Source organism: Myiozetetes cayanensis, unplaced genomic scaffold (genome assembly GCF_022539395.1).
Source record: "Myiozetetes cayanensis isolate MyiCay16 unplaced genomic scaffold, myiCay2020 scf2-11, whole genome shotgun sequence".
Taxonomy (NCBI): domain Eukaryota; kingdom Metazoa; phylum Chordata; class Aves; order Passeriformes; family Tyrannidae; genus Myiozetetes; species Myiozetetes cayanensis.
Window position 1 is genome coordinate 69,079,553 of NW_026087411.1, and position 27,352 is coordinate 69,106,904.

Consider the following 27,352-nt stretch of genomic DNA (forward strand, 5'->3'; position numbering starts at 1 on the left):
CGTACCATTGAGAGTCCCTAATCTTGAAAGTACTCCTTCCACTGGAGTAAAGTTGAAGAGTACCATGAAAAATCAAGGGAGGTACCTTCTTTGTGTTGGAAAAAATTATTAAATTGTGGGGAAAAAAATTCACAGAATTTCTGCAAAACTCTTTCCAAATACCTGAGTTGCCCAGGGTTCTTGGAATGGTTTGATTAAGGATTCTGAACTTGTCTGAAAGAAAAATAAATTAATCTAACTTAAGATAATTCATCATAATAGAGATAATATTTTTTGTGTTAGACATGAGATCATCCTGTGTATTCAGTTGTTCAAAGATCTGACCAAATGCTGCTTTTATAGCCTTAAAATGTGAGTTCTTTTGCAAAGTGTGTCCCTTGGATCTTGCTTCTAGGGAAGATCGTCTTCATAATGTCCCTTTTCTTTCTTCCTCAGAGTCAGCTGATGTTTCTTTGCCAGAACTATTGGGAAAATTGCTCTGCAAAAGGCTCTCAGAATGTTTGTGGAAGGAGTAGCACCATTTCATAAATTTTAACTTTTATCTGTAGAAACAGCTTATCAGATGGGAATTCTTATTCCTTTTTCATGAATCTAGTAGATATATGGTGAATATTGAAGATAGATTGGTTGAAATGTTCATTGCATAGTGCTGCTTTCACTGCTAATTATTAATGCTTATTAAAGAGAAACTGCATTTTTAAAGTGCTTGGAAAGAACTTTTGGATTTTTTCAGGCAAGAGGATTAAGGCAGATTTATTTTTACAGAGTTTGCCTGTGCAAGTCACAAATCAAAAGTATTTTCCATGTGCCTTGATCTACACTTGCTTGGTGGTTTGTTTGTTTTTTTGTTTCAAATCTACTGCTACCACTAAGAAATGGTGTTAATAGATGGAGCAATAAAAGTGAATGATAGGAGCTGGTTTTACTTCCTAACAGCAAAGTGTGTTGGCACTCACCTGTAAAAAAACTTAACCACTAACAGAACTGCATTTTAGGAAGTAAAGTGAATCATAGTTTGGGATTTCCTTGTTTTGGGTGTGTGGTTTTGTTTTGGGTTTTCTTTTATAGTTCAGATGTAGACAAAACTCTAGAATTTTGGATAAGTACAGGTGGCAGAAAATTGACCACAAGATTCTCAAACCTATCCTTGTATATTAATGGCTTTAATTCACAAGCATATCCCTGTGTTTTGACAACAGATCTATCCTTCAGCTGGTTTCTCTTGTGTGTGTACACTTGCATCTCTGTGCTTATATATATTCGGTGTTGAACAACTGGAGAACGCCTTACAGTTGTAATGAAACAGTTTTCATTATCCTCCATTACTTTGTTTTATAAACTTTAAAAATTCTTTTACATTGCTTTTGCCTGTTGATTGTGATTTGTGAAGTGCTGTGTGAGAGCTGTGCCGGGCCAAGCTAAAAGGGAGGAAACAAATCTCATACTCCATCTATGGCACTGGGGAAGAGCACTAAAAGGGAAGGGATGTATATAGCTATTCTACTCTGAAATACTCCCCAGCTTTGAGTTTGCGTGGGATTCAGATTTCCAAGGTCAAGAGAGGGATCTGAATAACTGAAAAATCTGAAAAATCTAATTAACTGCCACCTGTGTGTAAAGCTTCTAGTTAAAACTTCCATTAACTTTGAAGGCTGTGCGGATTTCAGGTGTGGAGGTAGAGCCGTCATAGTGCTTAGATATCCATCTTTCAGCAAAGGCTGTTTAGAAACCAAGGCTGGCCATTCCTGCTGCAGTGTTCTGTAGGACTGCAGACCAGGAGGAATTAGGAGAGCACTTTTGATGCATGTAGACAGTAGGGAGTTAAGCCCAAACCACAGCTATGCTGGCTCTTCACTGATGGATTGTATTTAGTGAGATGTCCACTAATTCTTTGCCAGATTTCAGAAACATGTAGGCTACCAATGCCTGGATGCTGGTGCTTGAGGCATTCTGGAAAGTGAGAAGGGTGGATCTGAATAAATGTTTAGTGTTTCCCAATAGTGCATCAGGGCTTAGACTGTTATGTGAGATACAGACAATAGCATCAATTAATCCAGTTGTTTGGACACAGAAAATATGGCTTAGAAAACTAAATGTTGAAAAGGCTTACTTCAAGTGCAGCTTGGGTATCCAAGTACATAAAAGAGGTAAAATTTCAGAAACACATTTGTCTTGCACATTTCTTGCTAGTTGTACCTATTTCCTCTACTCAGGATATTGAGCATTGGCAATACTAATTTTCTGTAGCTATACATACAGTGTCTAGAAAATTAAGGTGCTTAATGGAGCCTGAGAGTTTGATCTCTAGAGCCAACCAGCTATTTCTTTATGCTCTATCCTTTCGTGCAGTCTTATTTTTGTATCTGATATCTGACTTGGGTATACTTTAACAGGAGCAGTTAAAACTGGAACAGTTAATTGAGTGAGGTTACTTAAGGCACATTTGTTACTTTTGATAGTTCTGTACATAGAGAATAAAACATTCCATTTTGCAGTTATATAAAAAATTCATTTAAACATTCTGAAAGCAGCCTTATCTTTGATTCCTGATGAATGTGTCTTTAATGGAAAAGAAACAGAAGTAATGAAATAAAGCTTTTAGAAGGTTTTCAGTGCACAATATATTACAGAATGGACAGTGCATATGTAAAGAAAACTTTGCAGGTGCAATTAGCTTGCACAGTCATACAGAAACTGTGCTGCTTTTCATGCTGCTGTTAATGGTGTTCATTACTTAACATCTGTGAAACGACTTCATTATAGTCCATCAAAAGCCTCCTTATAACTTGTTGGCCAATACCTACCTAAACAGGTATAGGCAATATTAAGGCCAGTACTTGTGCCTGTGTTTTTCTGTCTCCTATTTCCTTGTCTGCTATTGCAAGTCTCTTGGAGATACCAGTCTTAATCAGTAGAAAGAAAGTGGGAAGTTGATGTTCTCATCTGTAGATGAGAAAATGAAAAGCATCATTGAATGGTGGAAGATTGAAGACTGAATTGATTGAAGTATAATAGTGCAAATGTCAAAAAAAAGCATTTTTACATTTAGCCATAGAAGAGTGCATAAGAAAACTGGAGAAGCCCAAGCTGACCTAGACAATAATTGCCAAGCAAAATGAATCTGAATTCTGTAAAAGGCAAAATTGCTATTAGGCTGTATCAGATGAAGTATTTCTGAAATAGCTAGAAGTAAAATAGTGCCGTTTTACAAAGCACTGGAAAGATCTAATGTAAAATTTTGTATTCAGGAATGATATATTATGACTAATACATGCAGCTAGGACTAGGAGAGTGATTTGTTTGACTTACAAAGTTGAAGTTTAAAGGAGCTGTGACTCCCTCCCCCATGTAAGTACACCATAAGGTAAACACTGAAGGAAGAAGAGTTACTTAAGATAAATGATGGTCCTGGCTGAAGAACAAATATCTGTAAGGTGGGCATGAATACATTTAGGCTGGAAATTGGAAGGAGCATTTAATCATACAGAGTTGTGTGGTTCTGAAGTAGCTTTCCATTAAAGTTTTATCTTTTATAGCCCTGCAGTAAATATCAAATGGAACTTGGTTAAAAGGAAAGTCGTATGACAGGATTTGCCATATTGGACTTTCTTGTCTAAGTCTGGCTGTATGCTATTGGCTGAGCAACACAGAGCAGTAAACACAGGAAAATACCTAAAATCCAGAGAAAAGATTATTCAAATAAGGGATTGTAGATAAATTATTTACTGTAGGATTAATCATACCTAGCTTTCATAGGTTCAATGACTAAGTTGCAAGAAGGGCTTGAACTTCCAAAGATAGGAACTTCCACATGAGCATGTGTTCAGCAACAACAGAATGCAATTTGAGTGCTTATCTTTCAAGTATATAAATTACTGTAAAATTATTAGATATGATTGTACCCCCTTAGCTCAGCCTTTTTAGTGTGATTGATTTTTAGTTTGCAGAAAAAACTGTGCCCAAATAGCTAGCCAAATTCTGCACTGGTTTGTCTTGCTCAGTATTCTTACTTCAACAGTAGCCACCAGCAGATGCCTAGAGAAATGTAAGAGTAGGATTAGCCCATATGATACTTCCTGACGTTCTTTCAGTTTCTGAGCATTTTCAACTTGAAGGTTTTGTAAACACTTGGGGGTTAGTCTGCTTAGATACATGCAGTGAACTCTCACAAGTGCTTGTCTGGTTTTAGCTTGGCTTCTTTAAGTGAATTTCTTGTAATCAGTGTCCCCTGCACTGTTGGAAGTTGTCTTGAAATCCGACCACATGTTGTCTCTGAACCTGGCTCCTACCTTTTTGTGCTATCCATTTGTTTGTTTTATTGAAAGAAACCATGAATACTTAATCTCTATGTAAGATGTTGCCACTAAAGATTTTGTAGACCTCTGTGACAAGACCTCCTTTTTTTTGGTAAAGTTTTTGTAAACTCACATTTTTTTTTTTGTAAACAGAAGCATTCCATGCATTTGAGCATTCCATGTACTGGGACAATTTGTACCATAGATCCCTCTTGCCGTCTTGGAACCCTTTCCACTCCTACTGCATCCTCTATTGAGAGGAACAGGCAAAAGCTTTGTGCAATATTTAAAGTATGGAACAAGCATAATTTTATAGAATTATATACAATGTCTCTTTTTTTCTGTTTGATACTCTTTTCCTTTCCTAATGTTTCCTAATTTTCATAACGCTCCTTGAATTTCCTAATTCACTTTATTAGTACAACCAAGCACCAAGCTGATGCTTTCATGGAATTATCTAGCACAGCCCCACTCTTTTGCTCCTTAGTGTTAGTAGCCTACTCAGTGCCTCTTGTTTTATATATGAAGCTAGGATTAGTTTTCCATACATGTATTGTTTTACATGAATCTAAATTGAATTTCACCAACCATTTTATTACCTGATCACTCAGCCTGATCAGGCATTTTTGCTGGTCTTTTGGGCATTCTTCTTTACTACTTTGTAGTATGTACCATCAGTAGATTTTCTCACCTCACTGATGTACTGCCATCTCTTTCTTCTTCTCCCTTGCCATATTACTTATCAGTTATTTTTGCATACCACAATCTTTGCTTTTATGTCTCATCAGCTTACTTTCTTGAAAAGCCTTTAGAGAAGAGTTTTGTTTAAAGCCTTTTATAAAAAGTGAGTAGGCTGCATGAGCTGGATCACCCTTGTGCTTGAGGTTGTAACCCCTGCAGAGAACTTCAACAGGTCTGTCAGGTGAGACTTGCCTTTACAGAAGCTATGTTAACTCTTTGCTGATGGATTGTATTTAGTGAGATGTCCACTAATTCTGTCCTTTATTATACTTCCTATTTGAGATCTCATGCTTACCCAAATGTATTCCTCTGAACTTTTTTTCTCAGACTTGGCACTGCATTTGTCAGCTCCAATGTTTAGATACTAAAGAGGTTGTAGTTATTTGGCTACTTCATTCTATATTTCATTAGAACCCTTGGGAGGATACCATGGAACTAAGGTGATATGTTAATTTGTATGTTTGTACACAAATCTTCTTCACCAAGCTTCTTCCATAGTTACTTTCATTTTTAAACCAAACCTCTGATTGTTTACTTAATGATTTAGTTGTTTATTCAGCTGATCACACTTTACTCTCTATCAGCATTTGCTTTAGTAAGTTGTGTTCTCTGGCACCACTCCTTTGATATGATATCCTTCAGTAGTCTCTATTTCTGCCTGGAATGATTCAGTTGCTTTAGGAGCCCCTTCTGGCTTTTTAACAGGCATCCTAATTTTTACATAATTTCTACTTTCTGAAAGTATTACTTCTGGAAGTAACTTTTGTGTTCCCCAGGGGCCAGTACAGGGACCAGTTCTGTTTAATATCTTTATTGATGATCTGGACGAGGGGATTGATTGTTCCCTCTAGTAGGTTTGCATATGACACCAAGTTGGGTGGGAGTGTAGATCTGGAGGGCAGAAAGGCTCTGCAGAGGGATCTGGACAGTCTGGATCGAGGGGCTGAGGCCAATTGTATGAGGTTCAACACGGCAAAGTGCCAGGTTGTGCACTTTGTTCACAACAACCTCATGCAGTACTATGGGCTTGGGGAAGGGTGACTGGAAAGCATCCCAGTGGAAAAGGACCTGGGGATGCTGGTCAACAGCGGCTGAACATGAGCCAGCAGTGTGCCCAGGTGGCCAAGAAGGCCAGTGGCATCCTGGCCTGTGTCAGGAAGAGCATGACCAGCAGGACCAAGGCAGTGATTGTTCCTCTGTATTTGGCACTGGTGGGGCCACACCTTGAATACTGCATTCAGTTTTGGGCCCCTCACTACGAGGAAGACATTGAGGTGCTGAAGTGTCTCCAGAGAAGAGCAATGAAGCTGGTGAAGGGTCTGGAGAGTAAGTCATATGAGAAGCTGCTGAGGGAGCTGGGGGTGTTTAGTCTGGAGAGAAGGAAACCCCTCAGGGGACCTTATTGCTCTCTACAACTACCTGAAAGGAGGTTGTAGCAGAGTGGGGGTCGATCTTTTCTCTCCCAAGTGATAGGACAAGAGGAAATGGCCTCAAGTTGCCATTATACTATTTATTACATAATCTGTTACCACTATTTGTATTTTTTGTTTTGGTCCCTGGGCTTCCTTTCACAAAGTTTCCAATATGCCTGGTATGTTTTTATTTAGGACAAGAAATTGATGTAAAATGGTCTGTTGAATTTTCAATTCCTGTTCTAATGCTGAAATTCTAAATAATATATTCTGAATTATTAATGCATTCCATAAATATTGAAACATAAGCATTAATAGTTTGATAAAACTAAGCATTTGAAACATGTTTTAAAATGTAATTGTATATAAAATGAAAGTTAGAAAAGAAGAAATGGCATGGAAAAGTGCAAAATTATATGTCTACAGTGCTATGCACTAAAAGTATGAGCTGTATAGTACTTGCTGCTAATGTAGAAACACTGGTAATGTAGAATTATGCAAATGTGTACTTTTTCCAGCTCTTCTGTTGAAAGCCCAGAATAGTAAAATGGAACAAATAGCTGAACAGATCAGCCAGAATAGTAACATTAGAATGATATATTCGACAGAACATTTTTGTTTAAATGTATATCCCTGTCATTCTAAGGGGAAAATAATGTGTTTTATTCAAAAAAAGGAAATGGCATTTTTCCTTAATTAGAAACAAATGAAAAACCAACCAAGTTGCATAATCAGCATTTCCTCCTTCTGATCTCTAGTATTAAGTGAGTCGGGTGCCAGTAGGTCAGGATTCCACAGTTATTAGAGGTTTGACCTCTAAAACTAAATGAGTTCTTCAGGGCAGGACTAATGTAATTCAGCATCTAGCACTAAATAGAATCTCAGCATGATACTGCTGTAAAAATAATATAAGCACAAAAAGAAAACCTTAGTAATTTTCATAATCGTTTCTTTACCCTTTGTTCTACATGCTCTACTAGGAGAACTCACACAAATAATTTGGCCTTTTTTGGATTAATTTTATCTAAATTTACACCTTGAACACTTTAGAATTATCCTAGCAGGATTTGTAGAGTGATCCGTACCTATACAGATTTAGTATGTGGTGTTTTGAAGCGGTTAGCTAGGTGAAAGATCTTTATTCCATGCCTCACAAGACCTTCCAGGGGATGTGTGGAATTTACTGAATTGTTAAAAGTAACTATCCTCATTTCAGTGAACAAACTCCAGGAAGCTTGTCATTTAAATAATCCCTCCTCTACCTCCTGAATTCTTTGTTTGAAATTCAGCAGCCCTTCAGAGTTGTACAATGAAGTCCTTCCATTTTCTTTATATTTTTGTAGCGTCACTTTCCAGTTGTCCTATTTTATATATATGTTCCATTAGTGCATAAGGAAGTCTGTAGCACATTGGAAAAGTGGTTACTTTGTGCTTAGTTTGTATCGCAACTCAAAAGAGTCTATTTTAATAGTAAAAGACGTGTGAGGCTTTCTTTAACACAGAAATGTGGCAAATGTAGCCAAAGACAATAATTTAAAACATATTGAATACTGAATATAGTGTTTACTTTATATATTTTCTGGTAGTAACTTTAGCTTGAATTTTTCAGAACATTTGTAAAGATTTTGCTGTTACTGTGAAATTTACCTGTTCTTTCCTCTATTCAGCAGGAAAATGTAAGTGAATAACCCATTAACATTACCAGTTAAGAATTTCATTTGTGTGTGCGTGTACAATATTTATAACCATTGGAATTTGCCTCCCAGGTAGTAGACATTGTTTACTGTCAGCTCAGTACATCACCAGACACCATTGATAGCTCAAGCTAAATTTGCCAGAGCTTGTGTGATTGAAGCTTTGAGACAGGCACAAAACCAAGGTACAGTTCTCTGGGGGTCAGATTGTTTCCCTAGACAAACTATTTTTGTTGAAGGACCTCACACACACAGACACACCTCCTCTTCTCCTGTGTTTGCCCAGTGTTTTTTAATTTGTGACATTAATATTTATTTCCAGGTATAGTGAAAGATGCTTGTTCTCAAGTATGCAGTTGACCTGTAGTTTTTGTGAAACATTGCAACAACTTTCTTTGGGAGTTTGCCATTTTTTTAGACAGGTTAACTGATCATTTGCTAGTAATAACTTATGTGTAGTTGATCCTTCCTTATAATGGAAGAGTGGACTGTAGATGACCTTGAAACTTTACCTGTTTTTTTTACCCAGCTTTATGATTTTTTGAGTCTTTTAAATCTTGGGATTTATTCATTGCAGGTTCTTGCAGTCTGCAGTTTCCTGTGCACCTGGATGGGTTCAACACAGAGACAGATCTTGGTCAGGGTAGCAGGCTGAAGGGAAGAGTGCTTTAGCAGAAGTTGCCCTTGCTGTCTGCCTCTTTCCCTCTCAAAAAAAAGCCGGGAAGGGGTTAGAAAAGCAGAGATGCAAAAGGTTCTCTGCTGAACATGGCTGATGAAAGAGTCCAGCTATCAAGTTGGAGTCTCTCCAAAGTGACACTAAGCAGCAGGAAATTCTGACAGCAGTCCTTAGGGGATTTTCCTTTGGGAAGCCCTGGCAGAGCTCCTTGCTTTTTTGTATTGGAATGACTTTGTCTTGGAGGAGATGTCAAGGCTTCCCGAAATGGAGTGTCTGGTTCAAAGTGCTTTCGTGCCAAGGAACTCACCCTGTGGAGCCATTTCACCAGGCTTCAGGCTCTTTGTACTTGCCTCCTGTCCAGGGGTGCCCAGTGTCATATTTTCAGTACAATTTCAGCAATTCTGACTAGAAGCTGAAAGGGGATTTTTGGAATTGTTCTCATCTGCAGTTATTTTTAGAAGGAACAGGTGACCTCTAAGTAAATTGGAAGTGGCAGGGAAGGATGTCCCTTGAAGACAAAAAGTGTATCAGTCTCTTAAAAACTTCTGAGAAGTGTGGGAACTTACTTTCTGCTCATTCAATCAGCTATTAAAAATCACTAAAAGAACATGGCAGTGATTGAAAACTGTTTAAATAATGAAACATTCTCAGCAAAAGCACCTTCACAGTGAAATTGTCTAGTTTTGAAGTGAGAAAAACCTGTTCCTAAAGCTTTTTTTTTGTCAGTTGAATTGCCACTGTTGTTATGTGAACTGGGTCTACAAATAACAAGAATCTCCTCTTATCCTTAACAGTTTTGCTCTAAGTGTTGCATAATCATTTGGTTATTTTCTTTAATTAAGTGAAGAGATGCTTCTCTTTCTTCAATAAGCAGTAATATTTTTGAGTGACAGCAGTAGTGGGGAATAATTATGGCTAGGTAAACTTACAGCCTTCATTAGGAATGAGTGTTAACTAAAAGTACTGGACAATTACTTTAGTACTTTTTATTTATGGACAAGGTTGTCTAAATATTTATACAATGATAATGGTATTACTGTAAAGTTTTATACAAGGTTTCTTTTTGTTTTTTTTTTTTTTCTTCCTTTTCTCTTATATTGACAAAACATTTTCCCTGTAGTGGTGCCTGACATAAACTGGGTTTTGGAAGAAGATGCTTTGGACTTGTGATATAGCTTAACAGTAAACCAGAGGGGTTGTCTTCTGTTGTTTTTGGCGGGGAGGGGGGGTGTGTGGGGTTTTTTTGTTTGTTTGTTTGTTTTTGTTTGTTTTTTGGGTTTTTTTTGCGGGGGGGGGGGTGTGTTTGGGTTTTTTTTTTTTGTTAGTTTCTTTTTGATAGTTCTCTGGAGGAAAGTTGGTTCAGTGTATGCTTGGGATATAAATTTTGAAACCTCTTTCTTGTTGCTCTAATACTCAGATTACTGTGCCACTCCCTCCCCCTGAGTCATGTACATTGGAATGGATCATCTCAGCGCTAATAGAATCACTCCAAGCATGTAGGAGTTGCCGTGTGCATTAAATATAAATTATCAAAGCTGGTAAATTTGTTAGCCTTTTCAGTCATGCGTTCCACTATGAATTCTGGTAGCTGTGAATTCTGACTCTCACCACATGAGAGTCTAGCCATTTTGGAACACTACTAAATTGTGGTTATGGATTATAAAAACTGATAAAGTTGCTGTGGGTTCTGAGATATGCGCAGAAATCATATTTTGCGAAACCAAGTTAAGTTTTCTTTTATAAATCTCATCTTTGGGACCTTTCAGTGTATCTATATACGAGTATAAAAATGTGTGTTTGTTTAGTGAATGAGCATCAGTATCAGTTTTGTCACCAATGTGGTATTCTCTCCTGCTTACTGTTGAAAAGAATCTCCAGAATATTAGTAGGAACTTGATATCTACTTTATTATGTGCATAGTCATGTCTATTCCAGTACTGATCTGCAAGTAATACAGCTGACATGTGGTGGCAGGTTTAGCTTTTACTTGTTGCAGTCAGAAGTATTAACTTATTTCAGATTGCACTAAAGGCAGTACTTTTTTGAGCAAGCTTTTTACTTTGATTGGTTGTTTTCTCGTCTTTTGATAAGGGTTTTGGTTGAAGATTCACAGATTTCACAGAATATTGTGAGTTGCAAGGGACCCACAGCCTTGGTGTTATTACCATGCTCTAACCAACTGAGCTAATCTCAAGATCTTGCAAAGTAGCCAAGCAGATGTTATTTGATTGCATCTGTCATTGCGGTGTATAGGGTAAGGCAAGGATTTTATTTACAGCTCGTATTTCCTATATTTATTGCAAAAAATAGAAATTTTTCTTTAGCTTTTTTGGGAGATTACTTCAAATTTGTTGCTAAGAATTTTAGTGGTATTAAAGTATTTAATGTTATCGTTGAAATTAACATTTTACTATAGAAAAATGCAGAGAAATGTTACTTTAATTAATTTTGTTATTTTTTTTTACTTACAGAAAGAAAGATGACTATCCGAATTTACAATATGAATATTACCACTAAGTTTTGTATGAATCATAGAATCATTTGATTGAAAGTGACCTTTAAGATCATGGAGTCCAACCAACAGCCTAACACTGCCAATTTCACCACTAAACCATGTCCCTGAGTACCACATCTGCATGTATTTTAAATACCTCCAGTGATGGTGACTCCACCACTTCCCATGGGCAGCCTGTTCCAATGACTGACAACCCTTTCAGTGAAGAAATTTTTCCTAACATCCAGTCTAAACCTCCCCTTGCACAACTTGAGGCCGTTTCCTCATCCTGCCATTAGTTGCTTGGGAGAAGAGACCAGCTCCCACCTGGCTACAACCTCCTTTCAGGCAGTTGTAGAGAGAGTCACTCCTGAGCCTCCTTTTCTCCAGGTTAAATAACCCCAACTCCCTCAGCAGCTCCTCCTGGGATTTGTGCTCCAGACCCTTCACCAGCTCCATTGCTCTTCTTTAGTCATGCTCCAGTGAATGCTTCCAATTTGTATGAATGTTTGTGAAACTCCCAGGCACAGTGGTGCCTTTATACTCTTATCTGTCCATGTCTCAAAGAGACTGTTAGGTAAGAGCTCTGTTTTAAAGAGAAAGAAACTTCTCATTTTGTTTTTAGTAGTCTCATGGTGTTGATCAGTGAAATTCTCCCACCTCTATTACAATCCATGAAGTATATTTGCATAGACATTTACCTTTCCCTTTCAAAAATAGGCTGTGGATATGCCTATATACTGGGGAACAGCAGACCCATGGCTTGGACTGGATTTATTTTCCACTTCTGCTTACCTTCTCCAAGCTGTGACCTGTACAATGGATTTTTCCTAGTGTTTCCCTACATCCTCTTCCCATACACTGATAAGATGCATCATATAACTGCATCACATAACAGCCCATCCCTATGCTGAATCCCATGTTAAATTCCACATCCACTCCTTTTCGGGCATGTCTCCAGATTATATGGATTCCTGACCGGTGCTTCATCAGCTTACTAATTACAGTGTCCTGGCTGTAAGTTAATAAAATAACCTGAATCAATATTGGAAGAACACCTCTTGAGTTGAACCAATGTCCATGTGATAGTCAAGGTACTCTGAACTTCCTTGACTGGACAACTTGTCCTTCTCTCAAAAAGGCATATTGTTTCCTGGTTTTAATTATCTTAAATTTAATTATATGTTTTAGTTATGTAAAACTGGAAACATAATAAAACACAAAAGTACAGTTGGAGAGACAGAATTTTTTAAGAAAAGCAGATAATGAAGAGCACTTCTAAAATGGGAAAAAAATTATATTAATCATAAATTTAGAATGGAATTCATGTATCTGTCATCTAAGGAGTGAATTGTGCTTAAATTTAATGTCAGGGGCAAGGTTGTAACTAGATTTAAGATGGAGCTTGATTAGTTCATAAACACAATTATACAGCGTTATCTTCTACATTGCATAGGATTAGGTTTGTGGTTTAAGGATGACATATCCTACCCAAATGGTATTTTACCTACTCAAAATATATACATTTCAGATAGTAAAATCTGTTTATTTTCCAAGACCACTTAATGCTGCGTGTATAAATACATTAGGCTCCTCCCTGCCTATTTGAAACATTTGAGTTTGAAACACTTGCTGAGAGGTGTCTAATTTGTCTAGATATGTGGATAGCCTCCTAAATTCTCTATCATTCCCAGGGGAAACTTGGAAAGGTAACCTGGGGATTAGATCTATGACCAATTTCATCTCATCTGAGAGTGGTCATTACTTGTCTCCGACTGATAGAACATTTGGTTGGTTAGGCCATATTAGACCACTGAAAAATATCAGTACAACATTCAAGTTAGGTGACTTAAATCTATGTCTTCTCCTTTCTAGGGGAGAAGGAGCTAGGTAATAGAGGAAAAATACCTTTCAAGTAACCAGGACATTAAATTGGAAGGGTGCATATCTAATTTTCAAATCAATAATCCTGGATATGGTTTTATCTAGTGACAATATGTATATGTTTTAAGTGCATAATTATTTTCAGGAATTAAGATCTGGGAACTAAGTTCTCCTGCTTGCAGCTAATATCCCAATTTCTGCATGAGATTTGGCTTCCCTATTTGCTTGCTGAGTTTCAAGTGCTTTCACACAAAGTGTTCTGTGGCTTAATGCTTTTTATTACTGCAATAAGGAGGCATGAATTCATTCCTCTTAATCTTGTGTCCATCCTTTAATCAGTCTTCCCATTTCTTGAGTGAGTTCTGCTAACAGCAGTTGTTCAGGAGGCAAGAATCATCCTTCCTTTGGCACCTGTGCTTCAACGAGGGTAGATAGAGTTAACCCGAAGTACACGAAGGCCTTTGAGATTACATGTTTGTTTCATACATCCTTGGTAGGAAAAAAAAAGTAAATAGACTGGAGTGCTCTTTATAGGCACCTGTGATTTCTGTGCACTCTGTGGAAACTCCCAGCATTTAGCTAAGTGTGGTGCTGCTCTCCTCAGAGGCTGATGAAGCGACTGTGTTATTGTCTTTCCAGACGTGTCCATTTCCATCCTCTCTTTTTCTGTGCTTGAAATGAACGTTTAGATTACAGAATGAATGTTTGATAATTAGCATTTTATACAATTCTTTTCTAATACCATGTCCTAAATTCTCTGAACATCTACACTTAGCATATTTTAACTGCAAAAGGAATTATTGAAATTATTAAGTTATTTGGTGTTTACTTTATCTACCTTTGAGGCAAACAGATATCTTTATTACTTGATAATTATATGTACTAGTTCAAAGTCTAACAATTCCAAGCTATCTTTTCAGAGCTCCCTGTAGAGACAGCTAAAGATAAATCTCATTTCTATGTCCCTATTCTATCACTATCTACTCTTTGCTAAATACTTGTTAAGAGAGAAAGAGCCAACTTTATTAACTCCAGTACAAGATCTGCCCTTCCTCTTGGCTGGCTGGGCTAATCTTTTTGCTGTAATGCATCAAGAATAAACAGATTCACCTTCTTTTCTTTTGCTTTTCATGTCTGTGGTTCCTTGACTCCCTGAAAGGAACCTGCAGAGATCTGCATTTAGTCAGTGTTTTGCTTTGTCACGGAAGATACTATGATTGTCACGTTTAACAGTCCTGAGGATGTTTTCCCTGCAGACTGAGAACACCTTCTTTTCCCTGATAAATATGTACCTGCAGGTTTTTTGCTCATAGTGATTTAATACGGTTGATGCCATCAGCCTTGTGAGTGTGCCTTTACCTCTCTTAAAAAGTCTGATGTAAGATGAAAGCACAACTGAAAACACTCAGTTATTTAAGCTAGTAACTTCAAATAATTGTTGTTCAATGCACAGCACAAAACCAACTTAAAAATTTTAAAAATCAAGTTTCCAAACCTGGGGTCAAGAAAAGGAGATGAATGCAGTCATTGTTTTTCTGTTTGTCTGATTCCTATTTCATCCCAGTAATTTCTAAATGGCTTCAGGCTTGAGAGAAATGTCATAGAGGAACAGATATTTGAAACATCATTAAACTACTGCACATATTATGAAAATGTATGTCTTTGCAAATGTTATGGGCAATGGAAAGGTGTTGATTTACCTGTAAATAGATACAGGAAACCAGAGAGGAAAGGCATTCTACAGATATCCCAATTATGGGAACAGCTTTAGTTAAAGCTCACAATCAACCATGATACAAAAACCTTGAGAGGACTAGCTTTAATTCATTCTAATCTTCACAAAAAAATTCGTTTTCTCTGCAATATTTATTCATTTCCTGCCAGAAGTATTTCATAAACTCAGACATGAACAGAGAAAGTAAATGCTGGCTAGAATTAATTTCAGTATTTAAATTCAGGGAAAAATACATATGTAAATATAAGGTCCTTAAATGCTGCTTGTGAAATTACAAGGAAATCTAATTTTGTCTGGAAAATGAGTTTTTCTGTGTGATATGTTTTAAGGTGTTGAAATAATGAAATATTAGAATTCATTTAAAATATAACATTTTAAAACCTTCATGCATGTAATCCCTACTTGCTACATAAATTTTCTAAATGAGTGCCTGTTCTTTTGTATAGTCTTTCATCAAATTGTTGTGACAGAAGGGCAAATAACATCACATTTCTTCTTAATAAATAGTGGCAAGAGTAGTTTCTTTGATTTTCTGTGAAGATTTATTTATTCTTTGGAAGTCATATAAATTAGGCTAATAGAAAAAAAACTTTCCATTGCAAGTTGTAAATGTGGTTCTGTAAAGAATCTCATTTCAGTTCAGAATAGCTACTTAAAGGACCAGCAGCTGAGAGTCTGGACCTCAGACCTCAACCTTCAATGGACATCCAAACAAGAAACTTTATCAGGGGAAAAAATTTTGCGAAAATGAATTTATACAACTGCATATTTAGAGTGGGTGATAGCAACAAATAATATTATAACTAAAAGTATTCTCAGAAACATAAAATGATTTGGGTTGGAGAGGACCTCTAAAGATCACTTAACTTTCAAACCCCTGCAATGGGCAGGGACACCTTGCACTAGAGCAGGTTTTTCAGAGCCCTCTCCAGCCTGCCCTTGAACAGTTCCAGGGATGGGGCATTCACAGCTTCTCTGGGCAACCTGTGCCAGTGCCTCACCACCTTCACGGTAAAGAATTTCTTCCTAATATATAAGCTAAACATTAAATATCTAATTTAAACTCTTCCAGCTTAAAGCCATTACACCTTGTCCTGTCACTACGTGCTGCTGTCACTGCACTTATGTTGGAGACCCCAGAACTGGATGCAGTACTCCAGGTGAGGTCTCACGAGAGCAAGGTAGAGGGGGAGAATCCCCTCCCTCGGCCTGCTGGTCACACTGCTTGTCATGCAGCCCAGGATGCAGTTGGCTTTCTGGACCGCCAGTGCACATTGCCAGCTGAACACCATCCTGATGTTTAGACTTGTTTAGGTATGCTTATGTAACACGAATACATCCAGGATGCTGCTGTCAATTTTGGATTCCAACAAGTGCTGATAAATTGGGTGGTATTTGAGCACGAGTAATAAACATTACTGGAATTAGTGACACTTTAATGTGGTTTTTTTGTGCTAAATAAGAACAGAAATTTATAACTTGGTAGAATTGCAAGCACAGAAAGTGTATGAAATCTATAAATATCTGGGTGTTGCAAACAATGAGAAATACGAATTAATATATGTAATCTGAAAGTACAGAGGAACAAAACCCAGAGGGAAAGAGGGAGAACTGACACATTTTTCTCTGTGTGTGAGATGTAGTTGGTTGTAGAAGAGTTTACCCAAGAAATTACTGGAAATCCCCTATGTAAAATGATGATATTTGAATGGGACTGTTTCTGGATTGTTGAATATTTAATAGCATTTCAGTTCAAAAGTAAACAGCTTCTCTGTAGATATTAATACCTTTTTCCTGCAGCATGGCTCTTCAAACATGTTAAGTAGCATAAATAGCAGTAGACAGGGAAAAATACTGTTTCTGTGCCTTGGCTTTTTTTGCAGCAAATCCTCTTCTCAGGCATTTCCCTGTTCACAAGGGGGAAACTCGTCTACAAAGAAGCTCAGCTAGTAATAATAAGGTGATTATTACACATCTTTATATCCCACTTCATAGTTGGTATATCTTCATTCTTTCTTTAAAACTGTGAAAAAGAAAATCAAAACCAGTAATCTGTCATTTGCGGATTTGGTGTCCAAGCATAAAATGCATTTAGGCAGTTGGTATCATAGGATAAAGTGCAGTGAAAATTTCATTTTTAAATATGACTCATTCGTGGCTCTTCCAGTGCTAACATCACTTCTTGAAATCTCTGATAATGTTTTGAGGCACAAAAAGCTTCCGATAGTCATTGTTGACAGCTGTTATTTATTTTAGTGAGTACCAGTTAATATAGTGTGAATTAATATACAGGAACTGCATTGTGTGATGTTTCTTAGTCACTGCCGTCTGTACATTGGTCTCATTACTACTGTAGATTCCCAGCATCATTTACCTCTTTCATTAGCATTCAATTTCCTCAGATTCATCAGTAAGATCAACACAAGACCCAGGCTGTTGTATTCGCCCTCCTTCCTTGCCTCACCAATGCACAGCAACTTATTTATTTCATTTTTGGCACATCATAATTTAATATTTACCAGTTGTAGCTTGGTACCAAATGAATAATTATTTCTTAATCGCCTTGCCTTCAGGGGGTTCTCCACTTGTGTCTGGGGAAAAAAGGGCAGGCTTTGGTCACCGGGGGCGAGCACGTCTGTGTCTCCTTTGTAAGGACAGCTCTGTTGTTAGGGCAGGCTCTGTGTGTTGAATTCTAATGCCTTGGTGCGAGGGCCAGCCCTGTTTCGGAGCTGCCGTGGGAGGTGTTGGCTGAGATGAACAGTGCCCCAGCCCGGGGGGCTCCCTCGGCGGGAGGAGTTCTGGAAGTTGGCAGGGCGCTGCCGATGGGGAGCACAGCAGTTCAGTGCCCTAGCCAGCGTGAAATCACCTTATCTGTCCAGTACCTACCAGGTTGCTTTTCTTAGCAGCTGGGAAGTTCAGGTACATTTTCTTTAAATATTTATCATTTAGTGCCAGGAAATACTGTCTGTTCAAAAGCAAGTGGTTTTATCTGTGCAACAGAAATATGCTGGCATTGATTTTATTTGCATTTGGTAAATTTGATGAGATTGTTATAAAATTGATCTGTGTGTTTGATAGGTCTTATCCTGGACCGGTAAAGGACTGTGTAACAAAGGTAACTGTTAATGGGTAGAATGTATATTTTCAAAGAAAATTGTAGAAAATTTTCAAAGGTTGCATGTTATGATAAGGTATGCTAAAACCACAGAAACTGTACCCTTAGTTCTGGTACTAAGGTTTTGATTTTAAATTAACACTGGATTAGTTATCTGTCTCTGTCAGGACTATAATAAAGAGCTTTTGTTGCAATCCGTCATAGGGCTTTTGTGTTATACACCATACACAGAAACTGTTAACAGGAAGACGAGATTAATGCAGAGAGAAAAAATGTCATCAGATAAAACATAGGTCTCAAAAAGCAATTTCAAACCCCATACTATGTTATGCTTTAATACATTTTTAGCCTTTGGGGAACAGAGGAAAACTTGTAATCAAAAATTAATTTGAGCATTCTTGGCTGTACCTAAATTAGAACCCAGGATACTTCCAAAATTGTTTTTAATCAAATGACCTGACAGGAGCTCACTAGGAGAAAATTAATGAGTACAGGGTATTCTGAATAATATTTAGTAATACTGATAAGAAATTTTGCAGCTCTTTTTCTAATCTTACATTTAAAAGATTTCTGTTTCAAGGTAGCCACATGTGTCTGTCCTGGAATGTTATGCAAATATATTGTGCATCTGTTTTGTATTTTTAAAATAAGCTTCTTCAAAAAGCTTCATAGAAATACAAGTGCAAGGACTCACTGTTTTTATCTTGATTAATATCCTAACAATGAAGTGCAATGTGGTTCCATACGACTGAAATATTTCTCCATTAATATATGGACACATATGAATAATGTCATTAATTTTTTAAATTTTTTTTAGTAAACTATCATTACAGCTTATGCCTCATTGGGGACAGTGATTCCCATCTTTTCTGTGAGCTATTCACAAGATTGATTTTGTAAGTCTTCATCATAGTTTAGTGCTACAGTTTCAATATTGAAAGGTAAAAAATTGGTGATAAGTATTTTGGGACTTTAGGATTTGGATTTGAAGAATGCAATTCTATTCTGTTCAGTGTCTGATTATTTACTGTTTTGTAAACTTAAAATATGACAGGTCATGAAGGGATTGGATCATCCTATATGTAACTAAGGTTTTAGTTTCAAAATACTAAGAAGTAGAATTGTATTGAAAACGAAAAGCAAATACCAAATAATTTCCATCTAACATCTGGAAATCCTTAGTGTTATTATTTTATTTTTAAATATAACTAGGAAGGCGTTTTAATCAGAAGTTTTATTATTTGTGTATTCTGTGTTTTTTATGTTATATATATTTTGGAAGTAAGTTGTTATACCAAAAAAAGTTCATTATAATTTTTTATTTCTGTTTTTGTATAACATACTTAATGTGAAGGAAATTTGTAAGTCTAAATGTTTCTTGTTGTAAACATGCTAAAGAGTGTCACATCTAACTTTTTTCATTTAATTTTGTCTAAAAAACAGAAAGGTAACTGGCTTACAACCCTTATTTCCCCAGTAGTCCTGCTGTTCAGGGTAGTAGTGTTGAACTTGATTTGGTTTAATGTGTTGTTTGGTTTGTTTTTTGTTTTTTGTTTTTTTTTTCCCAAGAGCAATTTGAATTAAATAGATCCTTTATTAAGATGAACAGAGATGTTTTTACAATTATTAGCAATAAAAATAACTGCAGTTAAGATGGCTGGATTTTTTTTTCCTACGTTTTCTGTTGATATGTTAAAGTTGACATGAAGAACTTACATTTAAAAGACAGTTAAGATGGAAGCTGTCGGTAGTGTGAAATAAGGGAATTAACATGGTGAAATGAATTAATGCATAATAAACTGATAAATCAGTAGGTAGCTGTTTATATTCTGGAAAATCATAGATGAAAACAAAGGAAGAAACTTCAAGCTGAGTTTAACCTTTTAGAAAGAAACTATCTTGAAAAGCCACAGTTAGTAAGCTGCTGTGCTCTGAGTTCTTTGTGTTTGAGTTCCACTTCACTTATAGGAATTCTGCTTAACAATAGGGATGAGACTTGCAAAATCCACACGCTGTGTATTTAACCCTATTGTATTTCGCACTTGTATTGGGGAAAAATCCCAAACGGATATTGAGCTGCATATTCTCTCCTTGTGTTTAGGATGCCTTATATGTGTTTACTCTGTACACGTAATCAGAGTGAAACTTTTCATTGGGGTTTGAGGGCAGGAGAGGACTGTATGAATGATGGTGACAGCCTCTCTCACCTGCGTGCTGGCACAGGAGGGGCCAGTGGCAGCGCAAACAAAACACAGGCGGGAGTGAGGACACTGAGGAAAGCCCAAAGCTGTTGTACAGCGGGTTGTAGCCAGAGGTGAACTTCAAAAGATTTTCCCCAACAGAATGGGAAATGGTATGGAAGCCCTGAGGGGGCTGTGTGCTATTTTGTTACATAGAGCTCATTGACTTGACCCAGATTGCAGTTTAGCTCGCTGAAATTATGCTGGTTTTTCCTCTAAAACTTTAGGTAACCCCTGTAGTTATGAACTGGTATTTCAGCTTTCTCCCCTGAAATGTTGCTGCTGTTTCTATTAGTGAAGTTGTACTTGTTGCATTGCTATTAGAGAGTCATATTTTGCAGTGCTACCCACACTGAGAATTCCACGTTGCTGCCATCATCAGTCATCTCAGTGACAATAACTATTTAAGATTTTTTTGAAAAGCTAATATATCACAGATAAAGCTCTCATAAATCAGCATACAAATTATTAGTCACTCTATTTCTTTCCACCTATAACTTGCCAAAATTGCCTTCATTTCTATTATACTACTTCATTATAGTCACAACCTATTGAGGTCTGAAAATACAATTTTTTTTTTTTCCGCAGAGTAAAAATTATTGCACTTTTTTCATTTGTTTAGCTGAATAAATATGAAACTTATAAATTTTGACAAGGAGGTAGATGTGGCTGCGGTTTTTGTCTGTAATCACATCCAAATTGATTTTGAAATATTTTTTGGTGTGTTTTAAAGATGAGTCTGTGTGTGCAGGTGTGCACACACACATGGGGGGGAGAGACTGTAGTCTTACAATACACATCTGAGAGAAATTTGGCTGGATGGTAATAGCTGAAAAGTAGTTTTTTAGCACTGTCTGTAATTAGCCTTAGAGACTGAGTAGAACTCAAGTCCTACCCATTTTTGTGACTGCATTGTCTTTTCTGCTTATCTAATGTGACAGATGTGCTGAGATGATTATGGATTATTCTATAAGAGGAAAATACTAATTGCCACAGACAATTAAAACAATGCAGCAGTCAGTCATTATTAAGTACAGAATAAAAATTACAAATTATTTTAAAATATATTTTATCGTTATATGAGGTAAATTGGTTTTTTACAATCCGTTCATTATAATCTTGCTAATCAAATACTTTCCTATACACTGTTACTGAGATAGACCCTTCAGTGACATTAATCTATCCCTGAATAATCTTATCTTCAGTTCAGCAACAGAATATTTAGAGACTGTTTTGAGAGATTGCTGTTGATATTACTTGAGAATCAGTATTTTTACATTTGTGACTACAAATAAAATATGAAACATTTTGTTAGTGATTCTCTGGTTTAATTAAAAAATAAATTATCTACTTCCTTCCTACGCTCTATAGAGACATTGCTCCTTAAGTTGACCAAACTATCATGACCAGTGACAGGACTCGAGGAAATGGCGTGAAGCTGAGTCAGAGGAGGCTTAGGTTGGATATCAGAGGGTGGTTGAACACTGGAACAGGCTCCGCAGGGAAGTGGTCACGAGCACCAAGCTTATTTGAGCTCAGGAATCACTTGGACAATGCTCTTAGGCACATGCTGTGATTCTTGTGGTGTCTGGTGCAGGGCCAGGAGTTGGACTTGATGATCCTGATGAGTCCCTTCCAACTCAGCAGATCCTATGATTCTGTGATTCTATAAATGTGTAGCAAATTTTTTGAAGACAGTTTAGTATAGGAGATCTTAAGATGTAAACTATTCATTTTACACTCATACTTAAACAGCAGTGATGTCAACATGAGATTCTAGTAACATTTTTTTTTGCATGTTTTTTAGTTACAATAAAGTCATCTCTTCCTAGTTACTTGCAGTTAGAAAAGTTTTTGACTGAGATTTGAGGGAAGTGTTCCAAGGAGATCTTCCATTCTGTGATATGGTTCATAACAGAAAGGATTTCAAAACTGTAATTTTAACACATTTCTGTTGAATTGTCAATTTAAGATGTCAGTTGTCATCTTGTCAGTTCCAAGATGTATCTTCTAAAGGATGTTAATTGCTTGCAGAGTTTAAAAATCGTTATGTTGACTCAGCAGTAGGTGGTAGCGGCCTACTTTGTTGAAGGACACCACAATGTAGGTGTCTGCTTCTTCTTAAGCTTATTCCTGCACCTTGATCTGGCAATGAGAGCTGCAGAGAAACAAGCTGTATGAAGTCTTTGCACATTTGCCTTTCATAGTAGAGGTGTGCACTATAAAAACTTCATCTTTGGAATTTCTGCAACTGGTAATAACAGATGATGTCTTGTAGTCTAATTAGAAGAAAATTTGCCAAGAGAATAAGCTTGGATTTTTTTAACTAATAGAATTCTGATTTTTCCAGATTCATAAACACATTTAAGGTTTTTTTATTAGCTACTTTCATTCTCTCCCAAAGTCTGTATAGCATAGATGCAGTTAGTACATGATTATGTAAGCAAATATAAAAACTATTGTATATTCTATTTATGTTTCTAAGGGTGGGTGGGGAAATTGTTAAATTGATTGTTGCATTTCAAGCTGTGGTCTGTACTGCCAGCAGCTAGAACGTGATCAATTAAATGGGGCATATGAAAGGCATTGCTGTTGCACATTGTTAAAGGAAAATTACAAGTAGTGTGGTAATATTGAGGCCTAAAGATGTGCTACAGAAATGGCTGGAATTAGATTTAACTCCATGAAAGCAAGGGCATTCAGTGCTGCATTATTGGTATATTATAGAAAAAATGATAGATTAATATCTTTCATTAATGCTAAGAAAATAGCAACACTTTTCGTAAAGGACGAAATGTAACCTAATCAGAAGTAAACTTTGATGAAAAAAGCCGCGTGATCATGAAATTTCATTAGTCTTCTGAAAATGAGACTGAAGTATAATTTAATTACCAGTTAAACTCTTGGACAGTTTTCCCCACCTTAATGTTGTACTTTCATTCCTGCTTGTCTTACTGTATGTGCTAGAAAACTTGAATCGTTACTGTGACTACTGACTTTTCAGATTTTTCACAAGATCCTAGTAAGCCATGTAGCATTTCTCCACACATCTTGCAATTCCCAAATATTTCTGCAGGAGCCTGTTGAAGGGAAAATGGTAGCTGTTTTCCTACACCAGTGCTCCCCAGGGCAATCTCTCAGCACCCACAGCAGGGTGACACTGTCCTGTTTGGGGCAGGTGGCTGTGGGCACAGGGGGCAGGTGCCCCCAGAGTAGGTTTCTGAGCTGCTGCCAGCAGTGTTTGAGAAGTATGAGGCAGAGGTAGAAGAGTGTCACTCACTTTTAAGACCCCTAATAGCTGAAGAGGGCTGTGCAACACACTCAACAACTTGTCGTTTTGAAAAGAAGTGTGGCCAAATCTCATTAAGGCTGTTCTTCTGAAAACATAATAATTAGCCCTCATTAGGGCCAATGTTCTGCACTTTTGTTCAAGTAATAGGAATTAACTGAGAAGCAACTAGAGCTTTTCCCGTAATTCCTAAAAAGTCAGGTATCAAAGCATGGTAACTTAACAAAAAAATTAAGCAGGTGTTATGTACACACTTTTGTATTCTGTACTCCTACTTGAAGCATGTGTGAGGGGGATGAGTTTGTGCCAGCCATTGTGAAACTGAAGTAGCAGAGGGGTTTGCAAAGAAGATTAGAGTTGGCTTCTCAAGTGGATTCAGTGCTTCAAAGGATATATAGGAAGTGGGGCAGAAGAGTTTTCGATAGTGGCTCTAGGAAAGAGATTAGCATCTCTTTGTAAAGAGGAGCTTCAGTTTAAGATCACTATGAAGTACTTCCAGATAACTGGGTATAAACTGGTGCTGCTTCACTTCGTGAGAACTACCTCAAAATATTTACGTGGGATTGACTGCAGGGAAGAGGAGGTAGTTGTGTTTGGAGGATTGCCTTGCCTTCCTGAGTTTTGAGTTGGGAAGTAGTGGGGCTGAGGAGAGGGAGACCTGTGTGTCAGGAGGAGAGCTGTAAACCTCTGAGGAGGTGTCATATAACCTGTCGGTCGAGGGATCTTCTTATGCACTGACAAGCTGCTTCTCTCTTCTGCCTGGCTGGGGTTATGAACACTTCCAGAGTTTTCTTGGGAATGATGTGGTAACAGGATTTCATGATCTAGGAATGAATTTTCCTTTACTGTCCTAGGGGCTTGGGTAATGCATGGTTTGGTAGCAGGTGGTGGTGGGGAAGTGTATTTTTTTGTGTTTAACCTAAAGGATATACTGGATTGTAACAATGCCTTTTTTTGTTTTTTTCCCTCTTTCACAGCTCTAAAGCTGCATATAAATACAGTGATTTCAGAATTTTTCACCTTTCTTATTGAGAACTATGATAGGAGACATCTTTTATAGGAGCGAAGAAATTGTGTGGGTACAGTAAAGTTCCATTTACTGTCACACACCTGTTGCTCCCTGTGTTGGGATCATTAGATTCATTTGGGGAGGAATCATCAAGACCTTCTAGTGGTTGCAACAAACTGCAAAGAATATGAGGTCCATAGTGGACAAATTACCAGCAGGTACTTTTGTTTGCAGCATCCTGTAGCAGTGAGTTCCAGAATTTATTAAACATTGTGTGAAATGCCTTTTCCTTTGTCTTAAGCATGCTTGAGTGATATTTTCCTTTGTTGTCTCCTTGGCTTCATTTCTGTGGGAATTGAGTAAATATTCTCTGTTCAGGCTTTGCATAGTTTTGAAATATGATGCATAATTTCAATGGTGTCAATTATCTCGTGTCGTTTGTTGCCCTTCCGAGTTGACGCTTGTTGAAAACTATACCTTTTACCATACTTACTATTCCCACTACCTTTTCTTGTTATGCTGTATGTTTGTGTAGGACAGCCACAACAGCATTATTCAGATATTAGAAAACATTGAAATTGTGCAATTTTTCTGTGAAAATATTTGTTTTACAAACTTGATTGGACCATTTTTGAAAGACTTGTCTACTACACTGTTTATACAACAGTATCATTAAAGCAGTAATCAAGAAAGGGCTCAATTCTGGAATTAATATTTAATTGCTTCTGTAGAACATTGCTCACATATCATTTGTTGTGTTTCTTTGACAGTGACAGAATGGTTCCTTTATTTTCTGTTGGGGAACCGTGATAACAAACCTGTAGTTAAGGGTTTATAAACACTTCTTCATTGCTTCTATCTGACACACTGTTCAGATTTGCACTTTTTATTTTATTTAGTTTGTGTGTAACAGTTAACTTTTCAGTACTTAGATGTTTAACGACTAGGAAGATTTGGGGTATTTCTAGAAAATAAAAACAAGAATAAAAATCTGTTCTTATAATTAACCCTGCCCCATGCACTCTTCCATAATTTTTACTGTTAATATTGAGAAAATAGTTACACAATTTTAAGAACTGTACAGTATTTCCCTTTAACCAGTGACCAGAAGAATCATTTTTATTGACTTTTGTCCCTCAGAAACATAAAATATTTTTTGTTGTTCTCTCAAGAAAACAAGGGTGGTAGACGTGATGTTAAAATGCAAGGAATGACATCTAATCACATCCTGGAAACACAGAGTTGTTTCTCAGGTAGACTTAAGGATCCTGCCTTGGTCCCTCAGGTACGAGTCTTGGCTTCAGTGAAAGAATATACTCCCAGAAAACAAGGCAAGGAGAAATCTAAGCAGTCTGCAAGGGGAAAGTACTCCATTGACTCTTTGCCCTTGACTCACTATGCTGTTCCAGGTCAACAAAATTTCAGCTCCACTACTATGGCCTTGTGTTAGTCTTGTGCAAAAAATCTCTCAGTTTTGACCAAGTAAGGATAACTTGGTGGCTAAATATATACTGGAGGGAAGGTGCATTCTGTGTCTCAACACAAAGCCTGGCTTGCATCCTGAGAACGTTTTGGGTTAACACTTCTAAGCAGAGGGCAGATGAAACTGTGTCGGGCTGTCTGGTTGAGGGACTGGGACTGCATACAGGTTATGTTGTGGAAAACTTGTTTGCCTTTCAATCTGGAGAAGTTTACTGTGGAGACTTTTGTATTTGAAAGATGCATTCTTAGCTGAATTTATTGTCAGTAGTAGTGTAGGTGTAGAAGGGAAACATCATCTCTTTTCTTCCTGTGACTAGGTACGATTTAAAAGTGATGTTCAGATTAGAAGGGTGACTCCTGCTAGTAACAGGACAAAATGAATGAATCATATCTACCTTTTCGGTGTAATAGACAACTAGTTTGACTTTGACCTCATAGTAAAGGGAATTTGTTGTTGGACTTTGCTTGGCCTGAATAAGGAAGTAGTCCATCAAGAACTCAATCTTTCTTTAATGGGTTTGTACTACAAAGATTTTCCTGTCTTTTTTTTGGGTGAGGGCGGAAGAAAAAAACCTAAACTGTAAAAGATTATTTGTCTCTTTACTGAAATCTCAATCAGGTAAGGATTTAAAGAGAGAGAATGAAATAAATAGAGAGGAATGAGTGAAGAGAGAATGAGATAAATAAAGAGGAAAACATTTACGTACTCACAGAGCAATGAATTCTATCAGTATTATGGAGCTGGTTTTATCTTGTTAGGACTAGTCGATTTCACTTTACACATAACCTGAATTTAAAATATAACTAAATTTACAACAGTATGTTGTGTCTCTTTGCTGTGCAGGTGTGCTGGTCCTCTGATACGTTTCAGAATGCCGCTGGTAAAAAGGAACATAGACCCCAGGCACCTGTGCCACACAGCTCTGCCCCGAGGTATCAAGAACGAATTGGAATGTGTCACCAACATCTCCTTGGCAAATATAATCAGACAACTGAGTAGCCTAAGTAAGTACATTGTCTTAATAGCTGTATTTAGAACTAATATATTTTACAGTCACAGTTTTTGTGTTTGAAGTATGAACACTTTTTCAAATTCTCAGTTGAAAATTGTTACTGAGTCTTGAATGTACTCCTTTCGTGGCTAGTGACTAGCATGGACTTCTGTGAAAGAAAGCTAGGAATTTTTCTAGCAGCATGTCTTAAAACAGTTCATCCATCTTAAAACAGTTCATCCATATATTTCTGTTACCAGTAGAAGATGACAGAAAAAGGTAGCTGGTAGTTAA

At 37.1% G+C, this 27,352-nt stretch overlaps 1 protein-coding gene across 1 annotated transcript in view; it reads left to right on the top strand.

Annotated features, from left to right (window-relative positions):
* The window catches only part of WASF1 (WASP family member 1), an 84,712-nt gene that overhangs the window by 29,935 nt on the left and 27,425 nt on the right, over window positions 1-27,352 (top strand). Inside the window, 1 exon segment of the mRNA XM_050315870.1 lies at window positions 26,911-27,071. Coding sequence (XP_050171827.1) covers window positions 26,939-27,071 — 133 coding nt within the window. The 5' untranslated portion in view covers window positions 26,911-26,938.